Source organism: Oncorhynchus mykiss, chromosome 17, assembly GCF_013265735.2.
Source record: "Oncorhynchus mykiss isolate Arlee chromosome 17, USDA_OmykA_1.1, whole genome shotgun sequence".
NCBI classification, from domain to species: Eukaryota; Metazoa; Chordata; class Actinopteri; order Salmoniformes; family Salmonidae; genus Oncorhynchus; species Oncorhynchus mykiss.
In genome coordinates, this window is record NC_048581.1 from 36,601,092 (window position 1) to 36,614,177 (window position 13,086).

General features: G+C 43.1%; 1 protein-coding gene across 2 annotated transcripts in view; it reads left to right on the forward strand.

Moving 5' to 3' along the window:
• Positions 1-13,086, forward strand: part of mmp24 (matrix metallopeptidase 24) — a 67,749-nt gene that overhangs the window by 27,121 nt on the left and 27,542 nt on the right. For both annotated transcript variants that reach the window (XM_021568354.2, XM_021568353.2), the window contains exons 2-3: positions 623-771; positions 2,563-2,679. In XM_021568354.2, coding sequence (XP_021424029.1) covers positions 623-771; positions 2,563-2,679 — 266 coding nt within the window. The remainder of the gene's footprint in view (positions 1-622; positions 772-2,562; positions 2,680-13,086) is intronic.

The following is a 13,086-nucleotide window of genomic DNA, read 5'->3' on the forward strand; positions in this document are numbered from 1 at the left end:
TTTTATAATTTTCAGTAAACAGATATGATTGTGTATAAATCACTAATAAAATGTCTTAAAAAAAGAAAAACACCCTCAAAATCTAGACACCCAGCACCTTTCTTCTCACTTGACCGAATATTTACCAACGATTGATCGCTGTCAGGGGTGCAAAGGGTCAAAAGGGGACCACATTTAAATGAATGGAGCTGGATGAAAACAAAACAATTGGATAACAAACAAAATTCAGTGTACAAAACAAATGCATTACAAATCATAGGGGTGCTAAGCCTAGTTAATGTTAAGCCTCTAAGGCTTGACTCCCTTGTGTTAACTTCTATATATCAGCTACCTTGTAGTGTTATTATTGGTGCTGGATCCCCTACAGAAAGCACAGACAGCCTGTGAAACCGCCCTCTGTTAAAATAGTCATGACCAAAATGAGCTCAATTGAGGAGGGCCTTTTAAAGGGCCTTTTATACTGTGGCACGCAGTTAAAGGGGACCCTGCTTCCGCATCTGCTCTCCCCAACCGCCGTCAAAGAGATTAAAGAGAGAGACCCGAGAGGGCTGTCAGTTTAAGTGCAGTGATTTTGTGGAAGATTACGCAGTCACCTGTCTCTCGTGTTCTTTCTCCTCCACAGACATGGCTGAAGAACTATGGCTACCTGCTCCCCCATGACATCCGGACATCGGACCTGCGGTCAGAGAAAGCCATGCAATCGGCAGTCGCTGCTATGCAGCGATTCTATGGCATCCCAGTGACTGGAATCCTGGATCAGACCACCATAGAGTGAGTGTCATGGTCACTTTCTGATTAGCTTTAAAGGGGTAATTTACATAAAAATCAGATCCTCCTATACAAACGAGACGTTTTGTTTGATTTGACTATTATGCATTGTCTTACTACACTTTTTGAAATACTTACTGACTTGCCATGCTGTCTGTATTTTGGAGCTATTCAGTACAGGACCATGGCGATAAATCAATTTCACGGTTTGGATCAATACATTTAAATAAAAGGTTATTTTGTTACGTTACAGCCTTATTCTAAAATGGATTCAATTGTATTTTTCCTCATTAATCTACACACAATACCTCATAATGACAAAGCAAAAACTGGTTGTTAAATTTTGGCGAATGTATTAAAAATAAAGAACTTAAATATCACATTTACAAGAGTATTCAGACCCTTTACTCAGTACTTTCTGAAAGCACCTTTGGCAGCGATTACAGCCTCGAGTCTTCTTGGGTATTACACTACAAGCTTGGCACACCTATATTTGGGGAGTTCCTCCCATTCTTCTCTGTAGATCCTTTCAAGCTCTGTCAGGTTGGATGGGGAGCGTCTCTTCAGAGATGTTAGATTGGGTTCAAGTCCGGGCTCTGGCTGGGCCACTCAACAACATTCAGAGACTTATCTCAAATCCACTCCTGCGTTGTCTTGGCTGTGTGCTTAGGGTCGTTGTCCTGTTGGAAGATGAACCTTCACTCCAGTCTGAGGTCCTGAGAGCAGGATTTCATCAAGGAACTCTCTGTACTTTGCACTGTTCATTGTTGCCTCGGTCCTGACTAATCTACCAGTCCCTGCCGCTGAAAAACATCCCCACAGCATGATGCCTCCACCACCACGCTTCACCATAGAGATGGTGCACCATAGAGATGTGATGCTTGGCATTTAGGACAAAGAGTTCAATCTTGGTTTCATCAGACCAGAGAATCTTGTTTCTCGTGGTCTGAGAGTCCTTTGGGTGCCTTTTGGCAATTTCAAAGCAGGCTGTCATGAGCCTTTTACTGAGGAGTGGCTTCCGTCTGGCTACTCTACAATAAAGGCCTGATTGGTGGAGTGCTGCAGAGATGGTTGTCCTTCTGGAAGGTTCTCCCATCTCCACAGAGGCACCTAGAGCTCTGTCAGAGTGACCATCGGGTTCTTGGTGACGTCCCTGACCAAGGTCCTTCTCCCCTAATTGCTCAGTTTGGCCTGGCGGCCAGCTCTAGGAAGAGTCTTGGTGGTTCCAAACTTCTTCCATTTAAGAATGATGGAGGCCATTGTGTTCATGGGGCAACTTCAATGCTGTAGACATTTTTTGTAACCCTTCCCCAGATCTGTGCCTCAACACTGTCTTGGAGCTCTACAGACAATTCCTTCGACCTCTTCGTTTGGTTTTTGCTCTGACATGCACTGTCAACTGTGGGACCTTACATAGACAGGTGTGTGCTTTTCCAAATCATGTCCAATCAATTGAATTTACCACGGGTGGACTCCAATCAAGTTGCTGAAACATTTCAAAGGAGCATCAATGGAAATAGGATGCACCGGAGCTCAATTTCGAGTCTCATAGCAAAGGGTCTGAATAATTATGTAAATAAGGTATTTCTGTTTTTTTATATGTAATACATTTGCCAACATTTTTAAAAACCTGTTTTTGTTTTGTCATTGTGTGTAGGTTGCTGAGGGAAAACAAATATTTAATCAATTTAGAATAAGGCTGTAACTTAACAAAATGTGGAAAATACTTTCCGAAGGCACGTTATACTTTAGGTGTGTAATTATGTATTTGGGGTTGTGTCCCATTCTCTAAAGGTGGATGAGGAAACCTCGATGTGGCGTTCCTGACCACCCCCACATCAGCCGGCGGAGGCGGAATAAACGCTACGCCCTGACGGGACAGAAATGGAGAGACAGAAAGATCTCTTACAGGTATAGTTCATTTTTCTCTCTTTGCTTTGGGACATTTCAGTGTGTATGGCTTTGAAAAGGCTTGGGCTGATTGTGTTCAAACCTTTCCCATGGTTCTTCTTTTGTCTGTGCTTCTCTGTTGTTTTCTTGACAAATCAAATGAAGGGTTTAACTCCCCCTGAGAGGTGATTCACTCTAAGAACAGCTGTGTTTCCGTGGAGGTATTCATAGATAAAAACCTACCAAAGACATACAGTATTACTTTAAGGAGATACTACACATGTGGAGTATCTGTAAATTGCAGTTCTGACCTTAAGAATGTGCTACTAATATGGAATTATTTTTATGAGGGGGATGTTCTGTTATAGTGAACGAAAATATAAATGCAACAAGCAACAATTTCAACGCTCCTTCAAAACTTGAGACATCTGTTGCATTTTGTTGTGTGAGAAAACTGAACATTTCAGAGTGGCCTTTTATTGTCCCCGGTACAAGATGCACCTGTGTAATGAAAATGCTGTTTAATCAGCTTCTTGATATGCCACACCTGTCAGGTGGATGGATTATCTTGATAAAGGAGAAATGCTCACTAACAGGGATGTAAACAAATTTGTGCACAACATGTTTAGAGAAATATGCTTTTTGTGCATATGGAACATTTCGGGGATCTTTTATTTCAGCTCATGAAACATGGAACCAACACTTTTCATGTTGCGTTTGTATTTTTGTTATATATATATATATATATATACTATCATGACTGCTAACAGCTACACAAAGCCTACATCGTTGTCACCTCATAGTCAACATACACTATATGACCAAAAGTATGTGGACACTCGTCGAACATCTCATTCCAAAATCATGGGCGTTAACATTCTTCTGGGAATGCTTTACACTAGATGTTGGAACATTGTTGTGGGGACTTGCTTCCATTCAGCCACAAGAGCATTAGTGAGGTCGGTGACCGATGTTGGGCGATTAGGCCTGGCTCGCAGTCTGCATTCCAATTCATCCCAAAGGTATTCAATGGGGTAAAGGTCAGGGCTCTCTGCAGGCCAGTCAAGTTGTTCCACACCGATCTCAACAAACCATTTTTTTATGGACCTCGCTTTGTGCATAGGGGCATTGTCATGCTGAAGCAGGAACAGACCTTGCCCAAACTGTTGCCATAAAGTTGGAAGTGCAGAATGTCATTGTATGCTGTAGCGTTAAGATTTCCATTGACTAGAACTAAGGGGAATAGCCCGAATCATGAAAAACAGCCACAGACCATTATTCCTCCTCCACCAAACTTTACACTTGACACGATGCATTGGGTTAGGTAGCATTCTCCTGGCATCCGCCAAACCCAGATTCATCCGTCGGACTTCCAGATGGTGAAGCGTGATACATCACTCCAGAGAACGCTTTTCTGCTGCTCCAGAGTCCAATGGCGGCAAGCTTTACACCACTCCAGCCGATGCTTGTCATTGCGCATCGTGACCTTAGGGTTGTGTGCGGCTGCTCAGCCATGGAAACCCATTTCATGAAGATCTCAACTAAGAGTTGTTGTGCTGATGTTAATGAGTGTTGCAACCAAGGACTGACAGTTTTTACACGCCATGCGCTTCAGCACCTGTTTGCGGCTGATCCGATGTTGCTCCTAGACGTTTCCACTTCACAATAACGGCACTTACAGGAAGCTCTAGCAGGCCAGGAATATGACAAACTGACATCCTATGAGGTATCCCTTGACGGTGCCACATTGGAAGTCACAGAGCTATCCAGTACTGACAATGTTTGTCTATGGAGATTGCATGGCTGTATGCTCGATTTTATACACTTGTCAGCAACGGGTATGGCTAAAATGCCCGAATATATCAAGGCTCAGGAGAAGACTCAGATGCAGACAGTTTCGAAGTAAGAAAAGTTTATTACAGAAACAGGGGGGCAGGCAAACAACAAGTCAAGGGCAGGCAGAGGTCAGTAGGCCAGAGCAGAGTCTGAAAGGTACAGAACGGCAGGAAGAGTCAGGGTCATGGCAGGCAGGATGGTCAAAACCGGGAAAGCTAGAAAACAGGAACTAGGGAAAGACAGGAGCACGGGGAAACCGCTGGTAGGCTTGATGAAACAAAACGAACTGGCAACTGATTCTTCACAAAAAAATACAGTTTTATATCTTTATGTTTGAAGCCTGAAATGTGCCAAAAGGTCGCAAAGTTCAAGGGGGCCGAATACTTTCGCAAGGAACTGTATATATATATATACTGTACATAGGGTAAGGGTCATGGTCAGTTTTTGGACCAAAGGTAGCTTTCATGCCCGTGATCCATTTGTTGTCCCTGGGTGATGGGCTCCAAGATGGCTGTGTATGATGGACTGAGATCTGGGTTTGCTGGCCTCCTGTCTTGACAAGTTTATGGTTTGTTTATGGAATACATGTATATTTTACTATAAGCATATACTACCTTATTTTTCATCCTAGTCAGGACCTGCTCCTGTGTTTCTGATTAAATCTGTCAAGAATATTAAACAGCAGATATTGCTCCATAAGGAAGATGCTGCCGCTGAGACACGCAGACATCCCATTTAGCGGACCCACCATTACTGTACATTTCTACTCATCTATTTATTCATCTATCTTCTGTTGTTTTTCCATATCAATATTCCGGCCTACACATTTTTTTTGCTATATTTTTTGTTCAATTTATGCAATCCGGCAACACTTGCTGAAATTCTTCCTCAAGGCAGGGACATAAACAAATATTGTCTTGTGAAGTAGAACAGGAGAGAGGGAAAAGACATTTGTACTGCACCTTTAAATGTGTTTTCTTGACTGGCTGCGCTCTATATTTAGTCTGTCTGGGCGAGTGAATCTGATTTGATCTTTGAGGACTGTCACCCAGCATCAGAGTGAGGGATAGTAGGAAGGCCAGGCTCATTGCCATTCTTCCAGCGTCTCCACTGTTATTTCACTGTTATTAGTCTTTGTTTTCGGAGGACAACAATATACTTTGTTTTCGGAGGACAACAATATACTTTCTTTTCTGATTTTTCTTTTGTTGTTACATGTACATTCTACACACATTTTATCCATGGCACTTCATTTTACAATTCATTAATTAATGCATTTGTAATGTTAAAATATGTCATAAGAAACCTTAGGAAACCAAATGTCAATTATAATGAGTCAGACAATCTATTGATTGATCCAGATGCACATATACTGTAAATACTAAAATAAGACAATACTGTATTTTCTGACTGCACGACAAAATTTGATTCAAAATTCATGTCATTTTGTTATGTTGTTTTAAAGCTTTAAAAATACAAAGATGAAACATGGGAAAAATAATTTCATGTCATTGTAACAACAGGTGTAATATACATGGATAATTTACATAGCGGTCAATCTGACCGTCACCAGGGACAAAAATATAATTCATTAAAATGCTATTAGCTGATACATGAAGCAATCATAGCAATACAACTCAGTAGAACAAAATTAACATCCTTTTCTATTTTTATTTTTTTCGTATGTTGGGCTCATAAACATTTGAACTGGACGGCTAATAGCCAGTAGCCTAATGGTTAGAGTGTTGAGCCAGTAGCCTAGTGGTTAGAGTGTTGAGCCAGTAGCCTAGTGGTTAGAGTGTTGAGCCAGTAGCCTAGTGGTTAGAGTGTTGAGCCAGTAACCAAAAAGTTGCTGGATCAAATCCCCGAGCTGACGGATTGAATCGCCGAGCTGACAAGGTAAAAATCTGCCGTTCTGCTCCTGAACAAGGCAGTTAACCCACTGCCCCCTGCTAGGCCGTCATTGTAAATAAGAATTTAACTTGGTTAAATGTAAAACAACATATAGGTATTGGCCAAACTTTGTGCCCTGGCTCATACTGTTTAGTCTCTATAACCTACTCACAGTTAACACAAGTAATCACCGCATTCGTATGCATTTTCCACACTCTACTTTCTGGTGTTACAAGTTTTGTTCTGTTTGCAGTGCCTGCGCACTTCGAACTGCCTCCGCTTCTGCTCTGGCCGCGTATCCTCCTGATGCTGCAGCCGTTTATGCCAACCAGGTCAAATGTTGTAGGACACTGCCACTGGCCATCTTCGAGTACTGCCTTGGACCCTGTACTTGCACACCATTTGGTCCAGCACATCCACGCCCACCTTCAAATGAAATACAAGTTTATTAGTAGTATGCACTGGAATACAATACAGTACACCATATGCTACAATCAAATTCTTACTTGCAAATTCTATAGGCTACACAAAACAGTGCCAGTGTAAATACAAAGAATCAATGTAAACACAGCAGGAAAAAAATATATACGTTCATTGCATTGTAGTGGGCAACCGTCTCATGCTTCTCCTTTTGGCAACAGTTGGGTGCATCGTGCTGATGAGGCAGACGTTCTTTCATTGTTTACCCTGGTAAATGGTCAGTGTGGCATTCTCACATTTCAGCACCTGTGTGCTGAACAGCTCCATCTGCTCCTTAGCAGAGGGGGGCAGTTCCTGTCTTGACTTGTTTACTGTTCCCACCAGGCAGTTTTTGTTTGGAGAGCAGTGCTTTGGCGAGGTCAAGTGAGGTGAAGAAGTTGCCCGTAGTGATGTTTCTTCCCTTCCCCAGGTAAGGATCAACCATCTTCAGCACCATCTTTGACCGGGTCTCCGTGTCTCATGCTTTCTCAGGTATGCCGTTCAACATGTACTTGCTCTTCACATCTGTAGCCAGCCAAAACTTTATACCAAACTTTTCTGGTTTGTTCACCATGTATTGACTAAAGCGACAGCGTGCTTTGTGGGGAACAGTTGCTCATCCACAGTGATGTCAGTACCGTGCTTGTAGCAGGTGATGCTGTTCTGAACAAGTTTCACTCACACCTCGGAAACCAGGACAAATTTGTCTTCTTGGAGACATCTGCCTCGAGTTTCTCTCTTGTCAAAATGCAGGAATCTCATGATCTCCCTGAATCGATTCCGGGACATGGTCCTTTGAAGAATGCATAGCCATAGTCAGCCGACCAGAAGCTCTCTAATACCAAACTCTTTGCGCCTTGAAGATATACAAAATCGAAATGAAGGCTTTTAGTTCGACAACAGACATGTCTCACGAACTGTTCTCCTGTTCTCTGTGCCACGATGCAGTCCCTGATGTGGTTCAGCATCCCTGTCACACCCTGATCTGTTTCACCAGTCTATGTACTTGTCACCACTCCCCACCAGGTGTCTCTCATCTCCCCTCATTATCCCCTGTGTATTTATACCTGTGTTCTCTGTTTGTCTGTTGCCAGTTAATTTTGTTCGTCAAGCCTACCAGCGTTTTTCCCCTTGCTCCTTCGTTTTGTTTCTTCAAGCCTACTAGCATTTTCCCCTTGCTCCTGTCTTGTCTATAGTTCCTGTTTTCTAGTTTTCCCGGTTTTGGCCATTCTGCCTGCCCTGACCCTGAGCCTACCTGCCATCCTGTACCTTGCCTCACCACACTGGATTATCGACCTCTGCCTGACCTGGCCTGTCATTTTGCCTGCCCCCTTTTCTAGGAATAAACTTTTGTTACTTCGACACTGTCTGCATCTGGGTCTTCCCTAAAACGTGATAGTACGGACTGGTCATGACCGACCCAGCAGACTCAGACCAGCTCCACAATGCTGTCTCCGCTCAAGGATCCACCACTGGACGACACGAGGAGTTACTGCAATGTCTTATGGAGGAACTCCATACCCTGGCAGAACTCCATGACCAGGCATTCGAGACTTTGCTGGAAGCGGGTCACACCCGTAATCTCCCAGCCTACCCCAGTGTCCCGAGAACCCCGCTTACCTCTTCCGGAACGCTACGCTGGAGATTCCGGAACCTGCCAGGGTTTTCTCTCCCAGTGCTCAAGGATAGAGTACATCATAACGCTGATGTCCGGTTGGGCACTCGTCTGGGCTGGGCGGTGTGGGAGCAACAGTCTGCCATCTGCAGTGTTGGCAGACTGTTCGGAATATGTTTGATACTCAGTTGTCCGGGAGAGAGGCAGACTATGCAGTGGATTTTTGCACGTTGGCGGCTGAGAGTGCCTGGAACCCGGAGCATTGTTCGACATATTCCTTCACGGATTATCTGAGGTGGTCAAAGATGAGCTTGCAGCCCAGGAGCTAAACATTGACCTTGACTTCCTCCTCCTTTCTGGATCGATGGGCAGCATCGAGAACATAGGCGGGAAAAGGAATCTGTGCCCTGTTGCCCTTGTTCGCCCTCGATTCCCACCTTGCCTCCAAAGAATCCCAGAGACCCCCGAAGTCTGCATGTTCGAGCAAACCCGACGTTCTCTCGGGAATCACAGAGGGCTGCCGACTCGCCTCCTTCGGAGTCCAGGCACCTGGGAAGGGCTAGATTGTCTCCGACTGGGCGCTTACGCCGACTCCACACCCAGAACTGTCTATATTGTGGAGCTACGGAACATTTCATAGCTACCTGCCTATTAAAAAAACAAGTACTATGGTGGGCCTTATGGAGAACTTTTCATCTCCCCTTACTCACACCCCTTTCTATGCCATCCTGCTGTGGGGGAACCAGTTGATTATCCAAGATGGCATAGCAGTTCAGACGTCTTTTGTCCTTGTCTTGTCGGGTCCCGTATATATATATATATATATATATATATATATATATATATATATATATATATATATATATATATATATTTGCAACTTTCTTCGCATACCCTTTTATATATATTTTTTATTTTAAATAAACTCATCTTCAAAACACTCTCCTGCAACCCGCCTCACCAATTTATATTTTTTAAAAAGAAAGTATTATTTACCTCAAATCTGTAATCCTCCATAGAAGCTAATCCAGAAGCTAACCAGAAGCTAGCCAGAAGCTAATCCAGAAGCTAGCCAGAAGCTAGCCAGAAGCTAGCCTGAAGCTAATCAGAAGCTAGTTAGCTTCTTTACTGGTTAATCGTTAGTATTCAGCTAACCACAGTTTGTGGTCATCAGCTATCCTTTAGCTCGAAAATCTATCGCCAGTCTTGTACGGTGCGGCTCGGACCGGAACATAACGGACCTGTTTTTCTCTCCATGTCCCCGGATTTCAACCGCTAACTCTGGACATTTATACCTGGATCTCGCAGCTAGCTAGCTGCTATCCGTGTGACTATCGGCTTTCGTCGATTCCGGAGCAAACATCAATTATTCCTGAGTTAGCCAGCTGAAGAGTTCCATCAGTCACTCCTGGGCTACAATCACCTATCCGGAACCGTTTTACTGCCACCGGGCCTTCACAACTGGACTACCGGCGTTATCTACCCGAGGGAGTTATCCGGCTGGCTCCTCCGTCGCGACGTTACCTGAACGCCCATCTGCGGGCCGCTAACCTTTAGCTGTCTTATCGGCTGCTATCTGAATAGACCTATCGGACAATTATTATTATTATTTTTATTTTTTTATTTTTCTTGGGCCTCTATATATATATATATATATATATATATTGCAAATTGGATTCATCCCCTCTACCACATGGAACCCCACTAATCCTACCGACGGAAACGCACAAGGTGGCTAATAACAGACCTCCCTCCTATGCTAGCTTGCTACCGATGGCCCGGCTAGCTGTCTAAATCGCCGTGACCCCAACCAACCTCACTACTCACTGGACCCTTTTGATCACTCGACTAAGCATGCCTCTCCTTAATGTCAATATGCCTTGTCCATTGCTGTTCTGGTTAGTGTTTATTGGCTTATTTCACTGTAGAGCCTCTAGTCCTGCTCACTATACCTTATCCAACTTATTAGTTCCACCACCCACACATGCGATGACATCTCCTGGTTTCAATTATGTTTCTAGAGACAATATCTCTCTCATCATCACTCAATACCTAGGTTTATCTCCACTGTGTTCACATCCTACCATACCTTTGTCTGTACATTATACCTTGAAGCTATTTTATTCTATTGCCCCCAGAAACCTCCTTTTACTCTCTGTTCCAGACGTTCTAAACAACCAATTCTTATTGCTTTTAGCCGTACCCTTATCCAACTCCTCCTCTGTTCCTCTGGCGATGTAGAGGTGAATCCAGGCCCTGCAGTGCCTAGCTCCACTCCTATTCCCCAGACGCTCTCTTTTGATGACTTCTGTAACCGTAATAGCCTTGGTTTCATGCATGTTAACATTAGAAGCCTCCTACCTAAGTTTGTTTTATTCACTGCTTTAGCACACTCTGCCAACCCGGATGTTCTAGCTGTGTCTGAATCCTGGCTTAGGAAGACCACCAAAAATTCAGAAATTTTCATCCCAAACTACAACATTTTCAGACAAGATAGAACTGCCAAAGGGGGCGGTGTTGCAATCTACTGCAAAGATAGCCTGCAGAGTTCTGTCCTACTATCCAGGTCTGTACCCAAACAATTTGAACTACTACATTTAAAAATCCACCTCTCACCGTTACCGCCTGCTATAGACCACCCTCTGCCCCCAGCTGTGCTCTGGACACCATATGTGAACTGATTGCCCCCCATCTATCTTCAGAGCTCGTGCTGCTAGGCGACCTAAACTGGAACATGCTTAACACCCCATCCATCCTACAATCTAAGCCTGATGCCCTCAATCTCACACAAATTATCAATGAACCTACCAGGTACCTCCCCAAAGCCTTAAACACGGGCACCCTCATAGATATCATCCTAACCAACTTGCCCTCTAAATACACCTCTGCTGTCTTCAACCAAGATCTCAGCGATCACTGCCTCATTGCATGCATCCGTAATGGGTCAGCGGTCAAATGACCTACTGGGAATGTGATGAAAAAAATAAAAGCTGAAATAAATCCTTCTCTCTACTATTATTCTGACATTCCACGTTCTTAAAATAAAGTGGGGATCCTAAGTGACCTAAAACAGGGAATTTTTACTAGGATTAAATGTCATGAATTGTGAAAAACTGAGTTTAAATGTATGTAAACTTCCGACTTCAACTGTATATCATAATATTTTTTGCTTCTGTTTGTCCGGAGTGATTATGTGTTTTCATATTTGCTAAATAAATACCTGAGGAAAGTGGAAAGCCTACTCACGCAAAGAAAATGTGCTGCGTCAAGCTCTCTCTTTAATCTAATGGATGATGCGATGGAAGATATCAAATCATTTGGAATTGATTTCGACATCCCAGAAAAGACAGTTGAAAGTTCGATATATCCGTAAAGTAAATCATTGTTACTTTAATTACCTATGCAAGCTCATTGTACTTTCGCTTTTCGGCGGAACTTTCCCTTTCGTCGTGTCCTCTAAAAGCCAATTTGTGCATGCCCAAAAATGCAGTGGTGTTGATAAACAGCTTGAGAACATCCCTGTTTCTTCTAACGTTCTCGTTGTATCACGTAGCTTGAATACTCAGACCTTCGTCATGATGCAGCTTTTTCCCAGAATTTTGAATCTGATGTGGGCATTTATATGCTGCCTGCTGAACGATCAATGTTCTTCAGGTTACTGTACCCCTCTTTCGCCCAAGGTTTTCAGACTTTCCAAAAAGCCGGCAAGGCCAGCAATACAGGCGTCTTGATGAAAGGCTCCTTGTTAACCAGCTATCATTTTTATACCAATTGGTATTGAACGCCCTCACCTTTTCATCCTTCTTCATGAAACTGATCTCAGGCAGAGGTCAACCCTCACTTAATTAGCACCATGTACCCCAGGGTTTTTCAACAAAAAGTCCAGAACATTTTCGGCAACGTTGGACCTACTACCATTCTGGCAGAGAACTGCATACTTGCGCTGGTAGCTAGCTAGCTACTGAAGTTAGCAAGGCAAATTTAAATAAATTGTGCTAACTGAACACAAAAATAAAGTTTGAAAACCAAGAAAACAATTTATAATATACTTCCCTCTCCTGTAAATCGAAAACACTAATTTGAATTGAATAATATCAAACAAATGCTCAACTATCACTTTTCACTCTTAATCTCTGTCCAACAATGTCACCAAGCTTCTCAACACATAGAACCCCCATAATGCTCTGTGGCACAATCCCAATTACAACTCAGTAGTTTCATTCTATGATCCTAATTCTATGATTGGATGGACAACATGTCAGTTCATACTGCAAACGTTTTGATTAGTTGGAGGATGTCTTCTGGAAGTGGTCATAATTACCATGCATGTCTATGGAAGGGGTGAGGCCTACGAGCATCCTAGGTTTTGTTTTGAAGTCATTGTAGCCAGTGGAGGATGGAAGCTAGCTGTCGTCCGGCTACATCATGGTGCAACCTCAGACAGTGCTGTGGAAGTTACTGTAGACTTTCATTGCAAAACAGTACATTTTAATCAATTATCTGGTGACATATGAATATATTAAATACAGTTTTATCTAAAAAGGATAACTTGTTTAATGTTTCATTATTTTATTTTCATGAAATTTCGCTGAGGATGGTCCTCCCCTTCATCTTCTGAGGAGCCT